Raw genomic sequence first — 17,705 nt, 5'->3', positions numbered from 1 at the left:
GTATTTAAAAAAAAAAAAAAAGCGACTCATTTTTGCATAACATCCTAACACGTATCCTGGTTTCTTTCAGTGATTTAGAATCTCACCCTTCTTTCTTTTCCCTGGCAATATTTTTAACTCAATTATTCCACCTTTTTGTGGTTTAACTTTTTTGAGTGATTGACAACTTCTCATAATTTTCTTCTAAGAAACGAAGCTGGTAGTAAGCCGTGAAATCAGTCCGGTGTCTCTCCCGTGTTTGTTTTACCTTAACCCTTTATCTCCTAGTGTCTGTAGTCATATTTACAGAATAATCAACCACCAGCCAGTTCCTTAATATTAGGCTCTAGAGCAAGTGTGTAATTAATTAAAAAGTGACCATAACACTAAACATAACTCACAAAATAGTGAGATTTAATTATTTTGCCTGTGTTGAGTGTGGTGGTTTTTCTGTTTGGTTTGGTTTGTTTTTGTGGAAACTTTCTTGTACCTCACAGGTATTATACAAAGAGGGCTTAGGGACTGGCATCCCCACACCGGTCACTCCAGAGATGGAGAGAGTCAAACGCAATCAAGAGAACGTTAGCTCGGTAGTACTAAATGAAACACAACCTACCACTTAGAATGCAAATCGAATCCCTTTAACTCCTCCATATTAATTTTTTATTTCAATTCTTTGTTGAACTTTGAACAACCTTTTCTTAATCAAATAACTAAAACCTTGTCAGTATCCTATAAATTTTATTTTTTTACCTCAGTCTAATTTAATTGTCATTAAACTATTCCAGCTGTGAAATGTTAACCCCGGTTACTTAAAGCAGCTAAGCAGTTCCTTATGTTTTCTTCCCACCAAAATATTGACATTCTGAGTGACTTCTCCTTGGTAACAAAGTCGATCCTTCTAACAGCCCTCACACTCACCACACTGGTGTAGTGCAAATGAAAAATGAACTCTTAACATTGTGAAGCAATGCAATCTAATGTACCCGGACTGTGTTTGTATTTTCCTGGTTTTGTTGTGTTGGATGCTTTCTTATATCCTGCAGGCCTTTGTAAGAAAACCTGGGCAGCATCCCTGTGTCATTGTAATGTGAAAAATGAAGAAAATTGTGTAATTAAGGGAAAATTACCGCAGCAATGCATTTCTGTCCAGAATTGTTTCTGCTTTGAACACATTCCTGTCCCCCTGCACAACTGGAAGTGCTTTTTGTCATGATTTTGTAGTATATTTCAGTTTTAATTGTAGTGTCTTGGGACTAGTTTTGACTCAGTCTGACCAATTCAGATGTGACAGATGCAAAATTCAGACCTGACTTGAGATCAATAGGACAGTTCAGAGAAGCCACCACTGTTACACTTTTCACTGTGGTTAATCGTCTCTGTGATCATCGTGTCTCTTTTATACCGGTGAGAGGCAATCTTAGAGGCAAAGCTGACCACTAAGATCTTTTATGTAAGTAAATAGTAGTTCGAGCTCTGCTTCCACAAAAAGTGTTCTTGCAGTTCTTGCTGGCACACCCAGGTGAGAAGACAGCAAACCTCCTAGGGACATTAGCCATTAGCTGATTATTGTGATTGTCTTTTTTTTATTTATTTTTGCTAGCATTTGAACAAGGCTGACACAATTGTATTTGTCATACGTTGAAGTTTCACTATATTAAATTACTTTTCTTCTCTCTCTCTCCCCCCCATCTTCCTCTTTCCCTTCTTTTTCCTTAAAAAACCAAAACCCCCAAATTCCTCCCTGTTGCCACACAGGTGTTGTACAAAGAGGGGCTGGGAATTGGGACCCCAGTACCTGTAACTCCTGAGATGGAGAGGGTCAAACGCAATCAAGAAAACTTTAGCTCGGTACTTTTTTGTGATCTAAGAAAATGATCCCCATAACTTCAGTTTAGAAGACTCTTTAACACTTGTAAATGTTCTGCTCTCAGTAATTAACTTAGAGATGTTCCCTTCCCACTATTAAATTTTTAATCATTGGTAGTTATATTTTATATAATCATTTTAAAAAGTTACCTTGGTAATCTTAACACATAATGCTTCATGGCCTTTAATTTTTAAAGCTTCCTTTTTTTTTTTTCTTTTTGTGAAGCTTGAAGTGTTTTGCCTTTTTTTAAAAAATGGTTTTCTGTCTTTGCTTAATTCCATTTTCCTAATGCTTTATGGTTGTGTTGAAGCATACCTGAGACCTAGGACGCCGTATTTCTAGGTCTCAGAACACTTTGAACTGATCACAATTGTTAACCGGTTTAAACTTCCTAATTTTTCCTGCTTTCTAATAGATGTGGTGGGCATAAAAGATAACTGTGACATGTTCCCTCTATCAAATGCATTCTTCCTTTTGTTCTTAATTTTTTTTACACTACTGTGTTACCACACAGGTGTTGTACAAAGAGGAGGTGGGGACAGGAACCCCAACACCTGTCACTCCTGAGATTGAAAGAGTCAAACGCAACCAAGAGAACTTTAGCTCGGTATTTTTTGGCTTGCAAAGCAGAACGTTCCCTTTTGATCTATTTAAAAATATTTTTACTACTCCAAAATACTCTTGTTCCCCTGTAATCAACTTACACAAAGAACAATATCCTCCTCCCCTTGTTTTGACGTTCTTGCCTCCATAATTGGTACTTACTCCATTTTTTCGTTTTTCCTTTTCTTTCCTGTTTTGATCGATCTTCATAACAATGGCACCTTTTAGGTTCCGTGTTCCAATCTTTTTTTTTTTATTGACTCTACTTTTATTTTTTCTCTTTAATATCTGCTTTTCCCTTTGTTAATCACTTCAATCCTTGGTTGTGGGTTGTTGTTGGATTTTTTCCTGGTTTGACTGCATATAAAAACGAAGCTATCTGTGGCTGATACGAGCCTGTGGCAACGAGCTCAGTATAACTGCGCTAATACACACCGGTGTAACTTGCTGTGATGTTTGTGGGGCGGGTAAATGAAATGACGTTTATTTCTTTGTTCCTTTTCTCTTGTACTTGGTACCTTCTGCTTTTAGGAGGTCTTTAATTTTGCTGCAGAAGGACAGTGGCCCGGATTTCCAGGTGGTGTAGGCTGTAGATATGCTGGAAGCCCAGCTTTGCAGGGTAACGAACTGGCAGCCTCAGTGTGTTTTGTGGGGTGAGGAAAGCTTCCAGTAAGGTAGGAGAGTACTGATAACTGTAACTTCTCCTCACCAAGTTCATACGTACACCTCTATTAGGATCGTGTCTCTTTGTACTTCTTGCAGGAAGCAAACCAGATTCTGTGGTGATAATTTCTGGAGAACTGGTAGCATTTCTTGTAGGGAAAGGACGGACTCGTCATGGTGGTGTGTGGCAAAGTTTTGGGATGGAGCATTAGGGCCTGGCCCTCCAATGGCTCAAGTACAGCCAGGAACAACTTTACCTCACCACTAGTGAAAAGATTAAAAAATAAGTCATTAAAACTTAGGAAAGACTTCATGTCCTAACTACCCAGCAGTTTTAAACGTGTACCTTGAGAAGCAGCCAGCCCAGCTGGGAAGGCATTCCAGCATCCTGCTAGAAGCCGTGGTGCTGGTTGGTGCTTAACTCGCTCAGCCAAGTGCTGAGCTAGCTGTGGATCCGGGGGGTTTTAATCTCTGTGATTGTCCAGGGCAACTCAGAAAACCCCTCTCTCGTGTTCCGCTTGTTCTCTCAGCAAACAGAATGCTCCTGTTGTCTGCTTGTTCCTCTGCCTTCCGTTCATGTAGCCCTGTTATCCCACAGGTGTTGTACAAAGAGGAGGTGGGGACAGGAACCCCAACACCTGTCACTCCTGAGATTGAAAGAGTCAAACGCAATCAAGAGAACTTTAGCTCGGTATTTTTTGGCTTGCAAAGCAGAACGTTCCCTTTTGCTCTATTTAAAAATATTTGTACTACCCCAAAATACTCTTGTTCCCCTGTAATCAACTTAAAAAGAAATATCCTCTTCCCTTTGAGATTTTTTTCCTCTGTAATCATTACTTACATCATTTTTGTTCCTCTGATTTGATTATGCAATGTTAATAATAACAATTTTTAGCTTCCACCCTTCTTTTGATTCCGATTATTTTTTTTAAAACTCTTAAGTTATATCCAGCTTTTCCTTTCTGTTATTTCATTGTTATTTCTGTCATTTCATCCTCAGTTTTGTTTCTTTTTTTTTTTTTAAATTTTATTTCCTTTCCATATCAAAACTAAACTCTCTGCACCTGCCAAAGCTGTGGCAATGAGCTCAGTGTAACAGTGCTCTAATACAAGCCAGCTTAACCTGCCGTGATGTTCGTGGAATGGGTAAATGAAACAGGTTTTCCTTTGTTCCTTTTGCATTTTATTTGATACCGTCTTCCTTCAGGAAGTCCTTATCTACTGTTGCAGAGACTTTTTTTTTTTTTTCTTAATAGATTCTGAGAAGCACATAGCAAAGGTATTCTAGCTTTCTGCCAGGAGTCCTTGCAGAGTATGTCTTCAGCTTTATCGTTTTCAGCAAGGTTTTAACTTTTCTTTTTCATTCCAAGCTTTGGCTCAGAGCGACTTTGAAAAGCAGTCTTTTTTTCTTAGCAAGCTGCGTGTTACTGTTGTTTGCTTGTTTCTTCTTTGTAATCCAGCCCTATTGCCCACAGGTGTTGTACAAGGAGGATCTGGGGACAGGAACCCCAATACCTGTCACTCCTGAGGTTGAGAGGGTGAAACGCAATCAAGAACACATTAGCTCGGTATTTTGTGGAGGAAAAGATGTATTCCCTTTAACTCCACTTAAACTGAACTTTTTAACCTTTATTAAAAATGGATCAATTCCACTCCTTCCTTCCACGTAATCAACATAATCTATTGCTAAAATATCCTTTTTCCCTCACTGTGCTGTATTTTCCAGTCCTACTTACATATCGTTTCTTTGTTTATGTAATTATTTACATAATCCCAAATATCTTTAACTGGTTTTGCTCCCTGTTCCCATTTCCTTTTACTTCCTTTTACTGTTTTGTTGTTGATGTTTTGTTTTTGAAATCCTATCAATTTCCAGTTTTAGTGCTCTTGCCATAGCGTAGGGAGGGTCTGAGCTTCCAGCAGGTTTCAGTGGCAGTCTAAAAGCTTCCCTCTGCCATGGAAATGTAGTTGTAAGAGGCTTCTGTGTCGGATCGTTGCACCTTCTAAGATGCAAGCAGGGACAGCTTTGCCTTGAGACCTACCTGGTGCAATCCCAATCTTCAGTGCCTTCAGGGGTAGCTTTTAGAGCTCCGCATGGGAGCAGATTAAGATCCAGGAGCCTCAGCTGTTTGGTTTCATGTTGAATGTCATTGTCACTGAGTTCTGATTTTGTTTTGGATGCTTCTTGTTACCACACAGGTGTTGTACAAAGAGAGCGTGGGGACTGGAACCCCCACTCCCATCACTCCAGAGATGGAGAGGGTCAAACGCAATCAAGAAATCTGTAGCTCGGTACTTGCCAAGAAAAAAAGTTTCCTTTAACTCTGTTTAAACGAACATTTTAACAGTTTTAATAAATGGACTTTGTAACACTTGCTCGAAAATAATGCCAATCCTAGCTCTAAAGCAGCTTCCATTCGTGCTTCCTTCTTACCCACCGCTCACCGTGGTTTACAGCGGTAACGGTGATTGTTACAGTTCTTGATTAGTTAAGGCTTATTTCGATGCCCTTTTCTAATCCTACAAACTTTTAACAAACTTTCTTCATCTTCTCTGCAATGCTGACGTTCTTTTTGTTGTAATTTGAATACCCGTAACATTCTCAGCCCCTCGGCGTAGTAGCTTGTAGGCGCATTTATGTAGTACGTAGTCGGGTATTGGGTCATCTGTAAAAACGCGGTGTGCCAAAGCCTACTGAAATGGTGCTAAGTACCTTCCCTAAATATATATGGAACGCCCAGGCCCGGTGATAAATAACAGCAAAAGATGCCTTAGGCTTCACCTTTGTCTACAGATGGCTGTTTATTTACTGCTGCTTTCTTTGGCTCCTTTATGTCTCTTAGGTGTTGTATAAAGAAAACATAGGGAAAGCCACCCCAACACCTGTCACTCCTGAGATGGAAAGAGTCAAACGCAATCAAGAGATCATTAGCTCGGTATTTTTACCAGGAAACCAGTTCCTAAAGATCTGAAGTGTTTAACAGCCTATAGCAGTTTTAATAATCTGTGCTTCCTAACTTTAAAAACCTAAGACTATGTCACAGCAAAAATGACAGACAAGTTGCAATAGCTTTATTTAACGCTGTCTGAAGCAGGATTTTACTAGAACTGTTTGACTTCTTTTTTTTTTTTTCTTCTGATGGACATTGGTTCTTTGCATTTTTTTTTTAACTATTTCTTTTTACTCCTTTGCTTTCATGCCCTGATACCGCACGGGTCCATTGCTGCAGCCCAGATTAATGGCCAAACTCCCATTGCTTCGGGAGCAGCAGTGGTGCCAAGTCTAACCCCTCCTAGGTGTCATAACCCAGAAGCTTTATTGTATGTGCTTGTGTTTTGTTGCTACCTTTTTAATGATCTGTGGATACTCCCTTGTATCCCGTAGGTTTTGTACAAAGAAAATGTGGGGAAAGTGACCCCAACACCAATCACTCCAGAGATGGAGAGAGTCAAGCGCAATCAAGAAATCATTAGCTCGGTACCTTAAAAATAGATTGTGTTTTTCCTTTGTGCCTATATTTTAAAAAGTAACCCTTTAACTACCAACTGAAAACTGATTTTAGTTTAAAAATATATATATTTGTTTCTGCAAATTAATCTCTTTTCTTCTAAAGTAACTTGGCTGTGGTGTTAACATGCTGATCCAAAACCTTAGGGCTTTTCTGCAGCTCGGTTCCGCTGCTGGGGGGCTCCATCCAGCCACCAGCAGCCTCGTGTCCTGCTGGGACGTGGTGCAGCGCGGTGGCCCTGCGCCTAGCGGGCCAGTTGTCAGGTGCTTTTCAGCGGTGTTTGACTTTAGTGGGGGAGGAGAAAAACACAACCAAAAACCCAAGCACCCTGCCCTGAAAATCCCACCTCCCTGCCCCACAGGTGCCTGGAGGGCCGTGAAGGTGCCGTGGGCTGCCTGGCCCAGCACCACGGCGTACCTGGGAGGTTTTTGGGTGGCCTCATGGAGCAGGGCCACGTGCGGGTGTGACGGTGCCGTGGTGGGGACGGGGCACCCACCGCCAACACCCGGCCTTAGCTGGCTGCCCACTGCCAGGGATTCTCCGCATCGTAACCAGCTCCGATGGTTCAGACTCACACATTTAGCTTCTCATCCTGATTATTTCCTATTTTGCTTTGTAACTGCAACTGGAGAGCAGGCAGAGCTGCTTTCCCTGTGGGGTAGGTAGAACATTTCTTAGCAAGCTCCTAGGGACACAGGCAGCATCCCCAAGACCTGTAGAGCCACGGCCGTAGCTGTAGCTGGATAGAGCCCTTTTTTTAACCCTCCCCCCCAGCTATAACAAGCTGTTCTTTTAGTTTTTCTTACCCCTCCCGATAACTTGAGATGCTTGGCTTCTGTGCAGTGCTACGCAGCGTAACCCATCATGACTTTTTTTGAAGTTTTATAACTAAGTAATAACTTGTGTTCAAAGCCTTTTGACTCTTTGTTGTTTTTTAAGATACCGGGTACATGTTCTGTATCCCACAGGTGTTATACAAAGAAAACTTGGGGCGCGCGACCCCCACACCTGTCACTCCAGAGATGGAGAGAGTGAAACGCAATCAAGAACAAATTAGCTCGGTATTGTCTGGAAGTAAAGGGGCTAAAACAGAGCTTTTTTTTTTTTTTTTTTTTTTTTTTTTTTTTTAAATAACTGAACTTTGCCTGGTTTTTATTTAACCCTCTAATTTTTCCCCTCAAATTTAAAAAGTCGTAGTTTAAAATTACAGTACGTGAAAGATTTTTTCATCAATTAACTTTTTAATACCATTTTTCCTCTTCTTTTTTTTTTTTTTTTTTTCCTTTTCATAATGGATGGCGTTTATTCTAAACCAGTAACATCACGTTTTTTGATCTGTACCTTTGTGACTTTGGGTTACTTTGTGGTCTGTAGGTTGTGTACAAAGAAGGCTTAGGGAAGGCAACCCCCACACCGGTCACTCCAGAGATGGAGAGAGTCAAACGCAATCAAGAACAGATTAGCTCGGTACTGAAAGAAAGACAGCTGCCTTATCCTGAGAATAACCCTTCTGAAAAAAAATCCACTTCTAATATATCCTTCTTCACTCAGTTTTCCTCATTTTTGCCTATTTTTCCCTTGTTTTTTTTTTTTTTTACCTTCTGCTCTAGCACATAACCTTTTAGATGCTTTACTTCCCCAGATCTTTTTTGCCCCTGTGGTGATGAGTATGCTTAAACAATAACCCCACTCACAGACCGAGCGGTGAGCTATGCCAGTCTGACTTGTGGACACTTGTACACCACAGGTTCTGTACAAAGAACATCTAGCAAAAGGAACTCCAACACCAATGACTCCAGAGATGGAGAGAGCTAAACGCAATCAAGAAAACATCAGCTCGGTACGTCCTATGCTGCTGACACATGATTATCCTTTAAAAACTAACGCTGAAGCTCCTGGAATCCATACTCAGCGCAAATTAACAGTGAGGATGTTAAATAATAGTGCTGCCTAGCTACCCAGTTTTGAAGAATGAAGTAACAATGCTAAAATCAAATCCTTCCATACTTTCATTTACATTATGCCACCACTGTTTCTTTCTCTGTGATTATCTGCTCTATTTTGTTTTTTTCTCAATAACTGAATTTCAAAAACCTTTGTTGCCTTCTCATCCAAATATCTTCTGTGTTTCCTGGTCTTATACTGGATGAGATATAAAATATTATTCGGTAGCAATACAGTTTGTATCTGACACTATCTTTCAATTTATACAAACATGCCAGAAGTGGCCTCCTGTAGGCACTTCCTTGCTAACCTGCTGCTCCAGCTGTAAAAGTCCTGACATACCCCAGCCTCCAAAGGTTTGTGGACATACAGATGTCACGGCTTGCTTGATAAATCCAGGAATACAACAGCTGCAAACATCTACAGAAGCTTGGCGCTACTGTTATCACTGAGAAAAGAAAACCAGCAAAAAAATGTGATATTTTAATCAGCAATACAGGTCTAATGATGGTGCCTGTTTCCTGATTACTTCACTGAAGGTAGAGGTGCACATCAGCTCTATGAAAACGTTACCTGAAATATTAGTACTGCTTTCCCTCTCTACCTATTACAAATTATTATTATTTTTTAAAAAAGATCTTTTAGTTGAGAAAAGCAAGGTTTGTGATCACGCCCAGTGCTGTCCACATCTCGTATCATTATGGAGAAGAATTTTGCTTTGCATGCCAACATTATTCACCTACAGTTGCTGCTGCCTGTTTTTTTATTCTTTAACCTTCTCTGCCAGGTTGCCTTGCCCCCTCACAGCCCCTCCTCACGGTGCAGAATTAGTTTTGTGCCCTGTACTCACTTCCTTTTCCTCACCTGGCAGGTTCTTTATTCAGATAGCTTCCGAAAACAAGTACAAGGCAAAGCTGCATATGTACTGGATACACCTGAAATGCGGCGTGTACGGGAGACCCAGAAACACATTTCCACGGTAAGAGCATTTATAGGTGGATTAAGTTCACAAGTGATTTAACTAAAACCATGACCTTGCTCTCAAGACATGCCAGGGCTGCTGTCACAAGGGACAATGTACGCTTACCAACTGGTCACCCCCTCACTAAATGCATAAAGCAAGAGTGATTCCACGGGAAAGGCACGGTTGGGATTAGGCTCTCCCTTGTTGTTCTTCGGAGGGGAGAAAGCAAAAATTCAGAACTGCAGCACGGCTCTCTACTAGGCACCTTAAGAAAGCAGGAATAGAACTGACCATTTGTCTAATCTACAGAGGGACAAACATTTCATTGTACATTGCAGGTGAAATACCATGAAGATTTTGAGAAAAACAAAGGTACTTTCACACCTGTAGTTACTGACCCCATTACAGAACGTGTGAAAAAGAACATGCACGACTTCAGTGACATCAGCTACAGAGGCATTCAAAGGCGAGTAGTAGAAATGGAGAGAAAGCGTGTGGAGCAGGACCAAGAGAATCTCACAGGTAAGCAGAAGCTTACACAAAACACAAGCTGACCACAAGAAATTATTTAAGCTCAGCCGTATCAATTTAAAATTTCCATTACTTGGAGATGATGTTTTGTATCAGTGTGGAATGCATGGGGACTGCCCCAACCCAGGCTGCCCAAACCCACCCAGCCTGGCCTCAGGCACGGCCAGGGATGGGGCAGCCTCAGCTGCTCTGGGCAGCCTGGGCCAGGGCCTCCCAGTGAAGAGCTTCTTCCTACTAGCTAAGCTAAATCTCTTTTTTAGTTTAAAACCCTTCCCCCTTGTCCTGCCCCTACACCCTCTGACAAAAGAGCTTTCTTGTAGCCCCCTCTAGGCAGTGACAGCTCCCTCTAGGCTGAACAACCCCAGCTCCCTCCAGCCCCTTGATCATCTTCGTGGTATGATGTGGTGCTAGGTGACAGATGCTAACTTCTGACTTGTATTAAGTTCACCTCTGCGTGGGTTGCAGGAATGCTAAAGCTCACTTGATGTAGAATAAATGAAAAAAGAAGTCTGTGCTATAGATTTAAGAAACACAAATTCTGAAATCCTGCTTCCCTTTTTCTGATATGCTTTTACTCTCATTCAGGACAGATGGTTGCTGCTTAAGCTCCAGCTTCTCCTCAGAAAAGCCGTTTCTCTTACAGGTCTTCGTGTGTGGCGCACCAATCCTGGCTCAGTCTTTGACTACGACCCAGCAGAAGACAACATCCAGTCCAGAAGCTTACACATGATCTCAGGTTTGTTCCAGCCTGTACTATTTATTCAAAACAGGTTTTATACTTACACATATCCAAGCAGTAAACCTGACAGCTTGGGTTATGAAAGGGCAGTTTAGTCACTCTACCTGGGCAGGAATGCACGTGTACTTCAAAAAGTTACGCGCGGACACAGGTTGCGTAGGAATTAACAGTGGCTAGAGATTGTCTATAGCTCTTCTTCCTAAGGATAACTATTTATGTATTCACACACACAAAACACCTGTATACACGTGCATGTATATAATATGCACTTCTTGTTTTTCAATGTGTGCCTCCCCTTACAAAGCAAGGAGCTAACTCTGCTCCCACTGTTTTCTCCTTGCAGTCCAAGCCCAGCGCCGCAGCCGGGAGCATTCCCGCTCTGCCAGTGCCTTGAGCATCAGCGGTGGGGATGAGAAATCTGAGCCCTCGGAAGGGGTGGATCAACATTTGTCCTACTACAGCAACGGGGGCTTCTTTACCTCAACTACCACAGGTACGAGAACAAAACTGCACTTTATCTGAGGACAGACAGTACCCAGACCATCCAGCAGGACAGCGCTGGTCACTGGCTCCAACTCCTTTGGTCAGGAAAAAGTAGAGACATACACCTGGCAAAGCGCTGAGCTACAGCCATAACTGACTGACATCAAGTGGTGTTGCAGTGGGTAAAAGGCAGATCTGAGCCCCCTGCTGCCCTATCCCAGTACATTTATTGGGAGTAAGCCTGATCCCATTGCTAATTCCATAAAAAATAGAAGCAGCAAGTATAAAAGAACTAACACTACACATTTTTCTCCTTTTGCAGTGGGCTACAAACATGCTAAAACCATAGAGTTGCCACAACAAAGGTCATCGTCAGTTGCCACCCAGCAAACAACGGCATCATCGGTTCCTTCCCATCCATCAACCGCTGGTGTAAGTAACAGGGAGCAGCTGCACAGCCAGCCAGTCCCGAGCTCACTGCAGCACTTGCTCCCATACACTCTGAAAGTGTTCTGTTCGCCCTCAGAGTCACAGAACCACAAAAGCACTGAGGCAGGGTGCTGGCCGCACCTCTCAGAAACAAGGCTGTATCTACCGGAAAATTCATTCAGAGAAAAAATTGGATAAGGATGTTGAAGCTGAATTTTGAATTTTTGAGGCCTTATTGAAAAAGGCATTTTGTGATCTGAAACCAAGCTCTTTTAAAGACCAGCCAAAGCTCCTGCCATCAGGGTCCTTCTCAGTACTGAACTGACTTGGAATATAAGCTGGTGATTCTGACCAGGAACTACCAGCAGTGGTATAACCATGTCTTTATTTTTCTCCTTTCTTAAAATTGCAGAAGACGTATCGGGCCATGTATGACTACATGGCAGCTGATGCCGATGAAGTTTCCTTCAAAGACGGTGACACGATCGTAAACGTGCAAGCCATCGATGAAGGCTGGATGTATGGGACTGTGCAGAGAACTGGCAAGACGGGCATGCTGCCAGCCAACTACGTAGAAGCTGTCTAAATCAAAACCCTTCCCTAAGGCACATCTGCATGGCCCAGGCATGCCGGCAGCATCTCACACCTTAGAAGAGTTTCTAACACTTCTCCCACGTGCCTTATTGTCTGCCATGCCGATAGTGCCTTATAAGCCACCAGAGAAAAAAAAACCTGCAGAACAAAATACTTCTGAAACAGCTCATCAAAATGTTTGACAAGTACTTGTAAACACACTACTACACTCATAAGGGCTGTCTTGCTTCCAGTGTTCACATCTTTTCTTCCAACTTGCCTTTTTGTCTTTTCATTTAAGACATTTATATACAGATTACCATCAAAATGTTCTAATACTAGAATTTTAATCCAGTTCAGTATCACTGAACTTCTACACATGAAATTAAGGCCAAGACTACAAAGCATTACTTTATTCATTCGTCCATAAAGATACTTTTCTGGACTATTTTAAAGTGTTTTAATATATGTGTTTTCCATGTAAGCTAGTATCTCAAACCAAAGTTTATCTGTCAGGGAAGAAGGGAAAACATCACCAAGTAAAAGCCTCTTCCTTCTGCTTGCTGAGCTCTTACACATGTGTTTTTCATGCAGTTGTTCTGGGGTCAGAAGTTGTTACTTGTAAATTAGTGATGAAATAAAGCTGATGTTTCTGCAGTATCTCTGGTGTATTAACTCACGATGAAAAGCAGGGATTAGTCTTAAAACAAATTGGCTTGGTTCAGAAAAATGAAAAAACAGCCACAACAATGTTAAGTCAAACTGTGGGGGCTGTGAAGGAACTGGACAGGTTATTTCATACCTGAACACCTGTTATCTGTTCTCCTGAAGCATCTGGTCCTATCTCCGGGGACTGGCTGGGAAAATGGGAAAAAAGCACTTTGTGTTACTTTACTTTATCTTAGACAGAGTAAGTTAACAGGACTGACTTACTCCTGGCTTAAGTAGGCACCGATGACCTTCCAAGAACCTTCCAAGGTTCCTCCCAGCCTTGTGATTCCAAAGCAGCTCTGAGGAAGGGCTAAACAGAGCTGCGGTCATTTTTTTCCATTTAAACTTAAAGACTGCCATTAACACCTTTGGGAACTAATTGCTGTTTTATTTGCACGTATGTAAGTTCTAAAAACAATTAGCAGTTCCTGCAGCAATTCCTCTCCATAAGTGTCCAATATATACAGATTAGATTTCAGGAGTAAAACCCAAGAACTCTGAAGGTCTCTGAGAAGCAGCAATGCATTCCATGCAATTAAAGCTCCATCATAAATTATTAATCAACATTTGCAGTTATAAGTCTGTACATAATATACAAAGAACCCAAGTCAAATCCACTCACTTCCACAAAAGGAAAAGGTCTTCACCAGGGGAGGACTGCTGCAAACAAAGCCGTTAGAGCACAGCAAAGCCTGAGAAGTTTTGCAAAGTCTCTCACTTGCCGGGGTGCGTTTTATGGTCAGCTTCTTAGTGGGATTCTGGTAACAAGGCATGCACAGAGATGCCATCCACTTCTAGGACACCGGGGTTTTGGACTGCTGCCACTGCAAGGAACTAAGCACAGCTTAACCCAACATCCCACAGCATTGAAGAGTTTCAGTGACTCCAAAGGAAACAGACCTGGGAAGCATACGAGCAGAGCTGCGAGATCGATCTCCCACCACAGAGTTGGCAGTCGTAAGAACACTTCGGATTTGAAAAAATAATTTAACTACTCTGTTAGTTTGGTTTCACAGTCTTTGCTATTGCACACCTTTATCAAGTCTTCTTTCGCCACCTGAAAGAAAGATGCATAGCAATACAATACAAATACCTCCAACGGGGGATAGGCAATCCCACAAGTTAAAAAAAAAAAAGAAAAATCATGATATATTTTGTTCATATAGATTTTTAAAAAAAATTTTCTATAGTACAAAACATACACTTTAAGGATTAATTCACCAGTAAGAAAGCTAAATTTTTTTGGAAAAATTGTAACAAAATCCTCCTTAACTAGGAATGATAAGCAACTAATCAGAACTGTCGTGGGGGGGCGATTTCCAGCGGGACTGCAGGTTTTTCATGATACAGTTTGTCATGCCCGCAAGTTTTTCTTGCATCTCAAAGAGCTGGCTTCCTGAATAGCCATAGAGAACTTCAGAGGTCAGCTGAGCAGCAAGTGCATCGATCTGGCTCAGAAGATCTGCTGTGGGCTGGCCGTTTGCATTCAAGACAACCGGTTCAATCAAATCTGAAAAAGAAGGAAGGGGACGGTAGGTAGGGCACTGCAGGCAGAGTGGTCCGGTGTAAATCCCAGCAGCACTGTGTTGTAGTCCAATGTTGCAGTTTTTGTACAAAAAATGTACTCAGTCCACAACGTATTTGTAGAGTGAGCTTCTGACAAAGGCACCCCTCAGAACTAAACGCTACCCTCCTTTATAGTGACTTTCTTTATATTTGATTATGGTTATACAACAAAATTAAGGACTGAAATCAAAATATTTGATCCTATTAAAAAATACTGACCGTTTCCTTCAAGACATGTTACCCCAAGAACGTCCAACTTAAAATTGGACAGATGAAGAGAAGTTACTCCTGCATTTTGTTCTCTAGTTAACCCAATGCTTCAAAGGCTCTTGCAGGAAGAACAATTAGGGATTCCCCTGCATAAACTAATGGCAAACTCCAGAAATGCACAGGAACGTTCAGACAAAAATCTAGCCCCCTAAATCCAAAACGAGTATCCTGAGAAACATCTGAACTGTCTCCCCTGTCATCAGGCACCTTTTCAGCTCCACAGTTTCAATTTGTTTTGCTTCTGTGCACGCCCAGAACCCGAGAAGTTACTGCAGTACTGAACAGCTCAGCAAAGACCCTGGCTGAGATCTGCAAAGAGAAGTATGCAGAGCCCTGCCTGACATGCTGTTAACACAAGCTTGTTTAGGGAAAACACATAGCATATCTTGCCCTCAAATACAGAACAAGTTTAAAAAGCCATTACTGTAGGGCTTCATGAAGTGGCAAACTCAGTCACCCATCTAATACGGTAATACAGGCTATTAACTCCTCTCCAAAAACAAAAATAAGCGTTCCCGTTAGAAGAAAAGCAGCAACAGCAGAAACATCCAAATCCTAAGCAACAAACGGGCAGCAGTTACCTGTTGCAAGTTTCTCCTCATCAATAGATTTATCCTCTGCGTTGTTTACTGTCTTCTCCGCATCTTCAAGCACTACCAACTCCTCACACCCTCGGGATTTTACCTGAGGATTTTTGAGAGAACAAAAGACACGTTCAGAGAAAGAGTGATGAGGTGGGACATGCTTTACTCCGTAACAGATGTAATCCTCATTCCCAGTAACTATGTTGTAACCAAGTCCTGTACCACAACAGACCACCTTTGACAGATAGATCACAGCTTACAGAAATTTTGCTTGTACAAAAGAGATACGTTATTCTTCATGAGGAATGTTAGCAGTTTGTTAGGGTAACGTTACCTTTCTAGACACTAGGATTCAACTTTACCTGCTGCTCGTGATATCCTTTAAGAGCTTTTTTAACATTGGACACTTTAGGAGAACGGATGGGAAGAGTTTTGATCTCTAATGCCGTCAGAGTACTCAGATCACCCACTGTCTTAATGTTCTTTGCTCGAATGAGCTGCCCCAAGCCTCTTGCGCTGCAGCAGGGAAGAAAAAAGGGTTTGTTATACTAAAATCCACGTCCCTTCTCTGTGGCACTGTAGAGTAGGAATAAATCTTACATGAATGCCGATTCACATGCACATAAAGGAAACAACAACATGCAAGAGCCACTTCTATCTGCAGAAGCACACTTTTTTTTTTTGCATTTATTGATACCCAACCAGGAAAAGGGATTCAAAAGCCCAATTATGTGTAAGAGGAAGGAAGAGAAGCTGAGTACACTAGAAAAGAGCATTCAGAGCAGCTCCTGGGTATAGTTTGTCCCTGATGAATTACCAGAATTTCTAGTCAGAAGCCACATTAGCTGAGCACCTGGCATTTACATGTTTGAAACCTAGATCTTTTCCCAAGAAAACCCCACGTGGTCTATAAGTACTCCCAAACAGCAGCAGGATGGCGGCAACTTCAGCAACACATTGGAAGCTCCAATTATTATTATTATTATTTTATTTTTTTTAAAGACCCAGTAAGAATTTTCTCCTGAAATGGCATCTTCCAAAGCACCAGTGTACTTACCAGATGTTTGAGGTAATCTGAGGTAAAATTACATCAACGGGTGCCTTACAGCCAGCTAAGGCAGGATACACGCATTCTGTAGGAGAAGGCAGTGATTCCTTCGCCATTTCTGTGATCTTTGAATATCAGAGAAAAGTTATTAAATTAACTACCACACAACCAAATACAAGAAAAATAAGAGAAGAATACGAGAAAAATAAGAGAAACATGAACCAAAGCACTTCTTACTAAACACTTCTTTGAGCTCTTAAATTTAGGGTTACGAGATCCTGGGGACAGAAATCCTTTGGTTGGAGTGGTAATGTGCTGGATAGAAAAAGAGGAAAAAATCTCTCAGGATGGTAAGAAGTCAGTTAGCTAGCTTTCTAGCTATCTAGATTTCAGACTCTATTTGTCTTTAGAGAGCAACCGAACGAACAAGACCAAAACAGTTACAGCTATTTCGTAAACTTACTGATTCGCTACTCTTCACCCTTTTAACTGTTAACTGTTTGCAAGTGACCACAAACATACACTGCAGCTACGTTAATACGAAAAACAGACGACTTTGGACATTCAGAACACGTGTAGGAGCTTACCTTAGCCTGAATGGTAGATAAGATTTTCAGACTTCGTGAAGATGGTGAAGAATGGGATCTAATGACAGGGCTCCTCCTGTCTATGTCATCTGCCAGTCCTTCTTGATAAATGGGATTTGCAAAAGAGACACGACGGATCTGTTTGTAGAAAAAGTGGTTTTTAGCAGATGAACGCAAACCAGCCCACGCTGGTGAAAGAAGTCTGAAGAGACAAGATAACTCCGTTTGAAATGGATAACGTTAGGATATGTTATTCAAGTTCTTGAATGACACTAATCATGCTTCACCAAGGACAGAAACCGTGGCTGCCTTATTGCTAAAGGAAACATGCAACGCGTTCTGTAAAAATGCTTCTCAAAACCCACGGATAAGTCCCTGCTTGTGTATTTAATGGTTTGCAGTTTTTTGTTCCGCTGCCACTCAGGCACGCAAACTAGCCCTTGGCACTCGGCTTCAAAAATTAAACTCCCAAGCCCCAACAACACAAGCCTACCAGTGCTTGTGTGTTACGGAAACAAATCCACAGGTCTTCAGCATTATTTTTTCATTGTAAATCCTGTTAAAGCCAGTAACCGAGTGCCTTTGGAGCTCGTTATAGTGTTCCACATCCCCATTATGAACAGCATGAATTGCGAGTATCACAGAATGAATC

At 41.6% G+C, this 17,705-nt stretch overlaps 2 protein-coding genes across 4 annotated transcripts in view; one reads left to right on the top strand and one right to left on the bottom strand.

The window, feature by feature from the left end:
- The window catches only part of NEB (nebulin), a 100,956-nt gene extending 88,009 nt beyond the window's left edge, over nucleotides 1-12,947 (top strand). The window contains 15 exon segments of the mRNA XM_035331802.1: nucleotides 477-569; nucleotides 1,738-1,830; nucleotides 4,591-4,683; nucleotides 5,315-5,407; nucleotides 5,959-6,051; nucleotides 6,501-6,593; nucleotides 7,593-7,685; nucleotides 7,999-8,091; nucleotides 8,372-8,464; nucleotides 9,440-9,547; nucleotides 9,871-10,054; nucleotides 10,707-10,799; nucleotides 11,146-11,295; nucleotides 11,608-11,717; nucleotides 12,127-12,947. Of these exon segments, the coding sequence (XP_035187693.1) occupies nucleotides 477-569; nucleotides 1,738-1,830; nucleotides 4,591-4,683; nucleotides 5,315-5,407; nucleotides 5,959-6,051; nucleotides 6,501-6,593; nucleotides 7,593-7,685; nucleotides 7,999-8,091; nucleotides 8,372-8,464; nucleotides 9,440-9,547; nucleotides 9,871-10,054; nucleotides 10,707-10,799; nucleotides 11,146-11,295; nucleotides 11,608-11,717; nucleotides 12,127-12,300 (1,656 nt within the window). The 3' untranslated portion in view covers nucleotides 12,301-12,947.
- A 422-nt stretch (nucleotides 12,948-13,369) lies between these two features.
- Nucleotides 13,370-17,705, bottom strand: part of RIF1 (replication timing regulatory factor 1) — a 29,701-nt gene continuing 25,365 nt past the window's right edge. Inside the window, exons 30-35 of one of the 3 annotated variants that reach the window (XM_035331803.1) lie at nucleotides 17,054-17,191; nucleotides 16,704-16,781; nucleotides 16,476-16,591; nucleotides 15,781-15,934; nucleotides 15,416-15,518; nucleotides 13,370-14,508 (exon numbers count right to left, since the gene is read on the bottom strand). In XM_035331803.1, the coding sequence (XP_035187694.1) occupies nucleotides 14,288-14,508; nucleotides 15,416-15,518; nucleotides 15,781-15,934; nucleotides 16,476-16,591; nucleotides 16,704-16,781; nucleotides 17,054-17,191 (810 nt within the window). In that variant the 3' untranslated portion in view covers nucleotides 13,370-14,287. The remainder of the gene's footprint in view (nucleotides 14,509-15,415; nucleotides 15,519-15,780; nucleotides 15,935-16,475; nucleotides 16,592-16,703; nucleotides 16,782-17,053; nucleotides 17,192-17,705) is intronic. The other 2 variants (XM_035331804.1, XM_035331805.1) reach the window with 2 other exon arrangements.

This window comes from Oxyura jamaicensis, chromosome 7 (genome assembly GCF_011077185.1).
Source record: "Oxyura jamaicensis isolate SHBP4307 breed ruddy duck chromosome 7, BPBGC_Ojam_1.0, whole genome shotgun sequence".
Lineage (NCBI taxonomy): Eukaryota > Metazoa > Chordata > Aves > Anseriformes > Anatidae > Oxyura > Oxyura jamaicensis.
The sequence above is the reverse complement of the archived record's forward strand: the minus strand, read 5'-3'. Positions and strand labels throughout refer to the sequence as shown.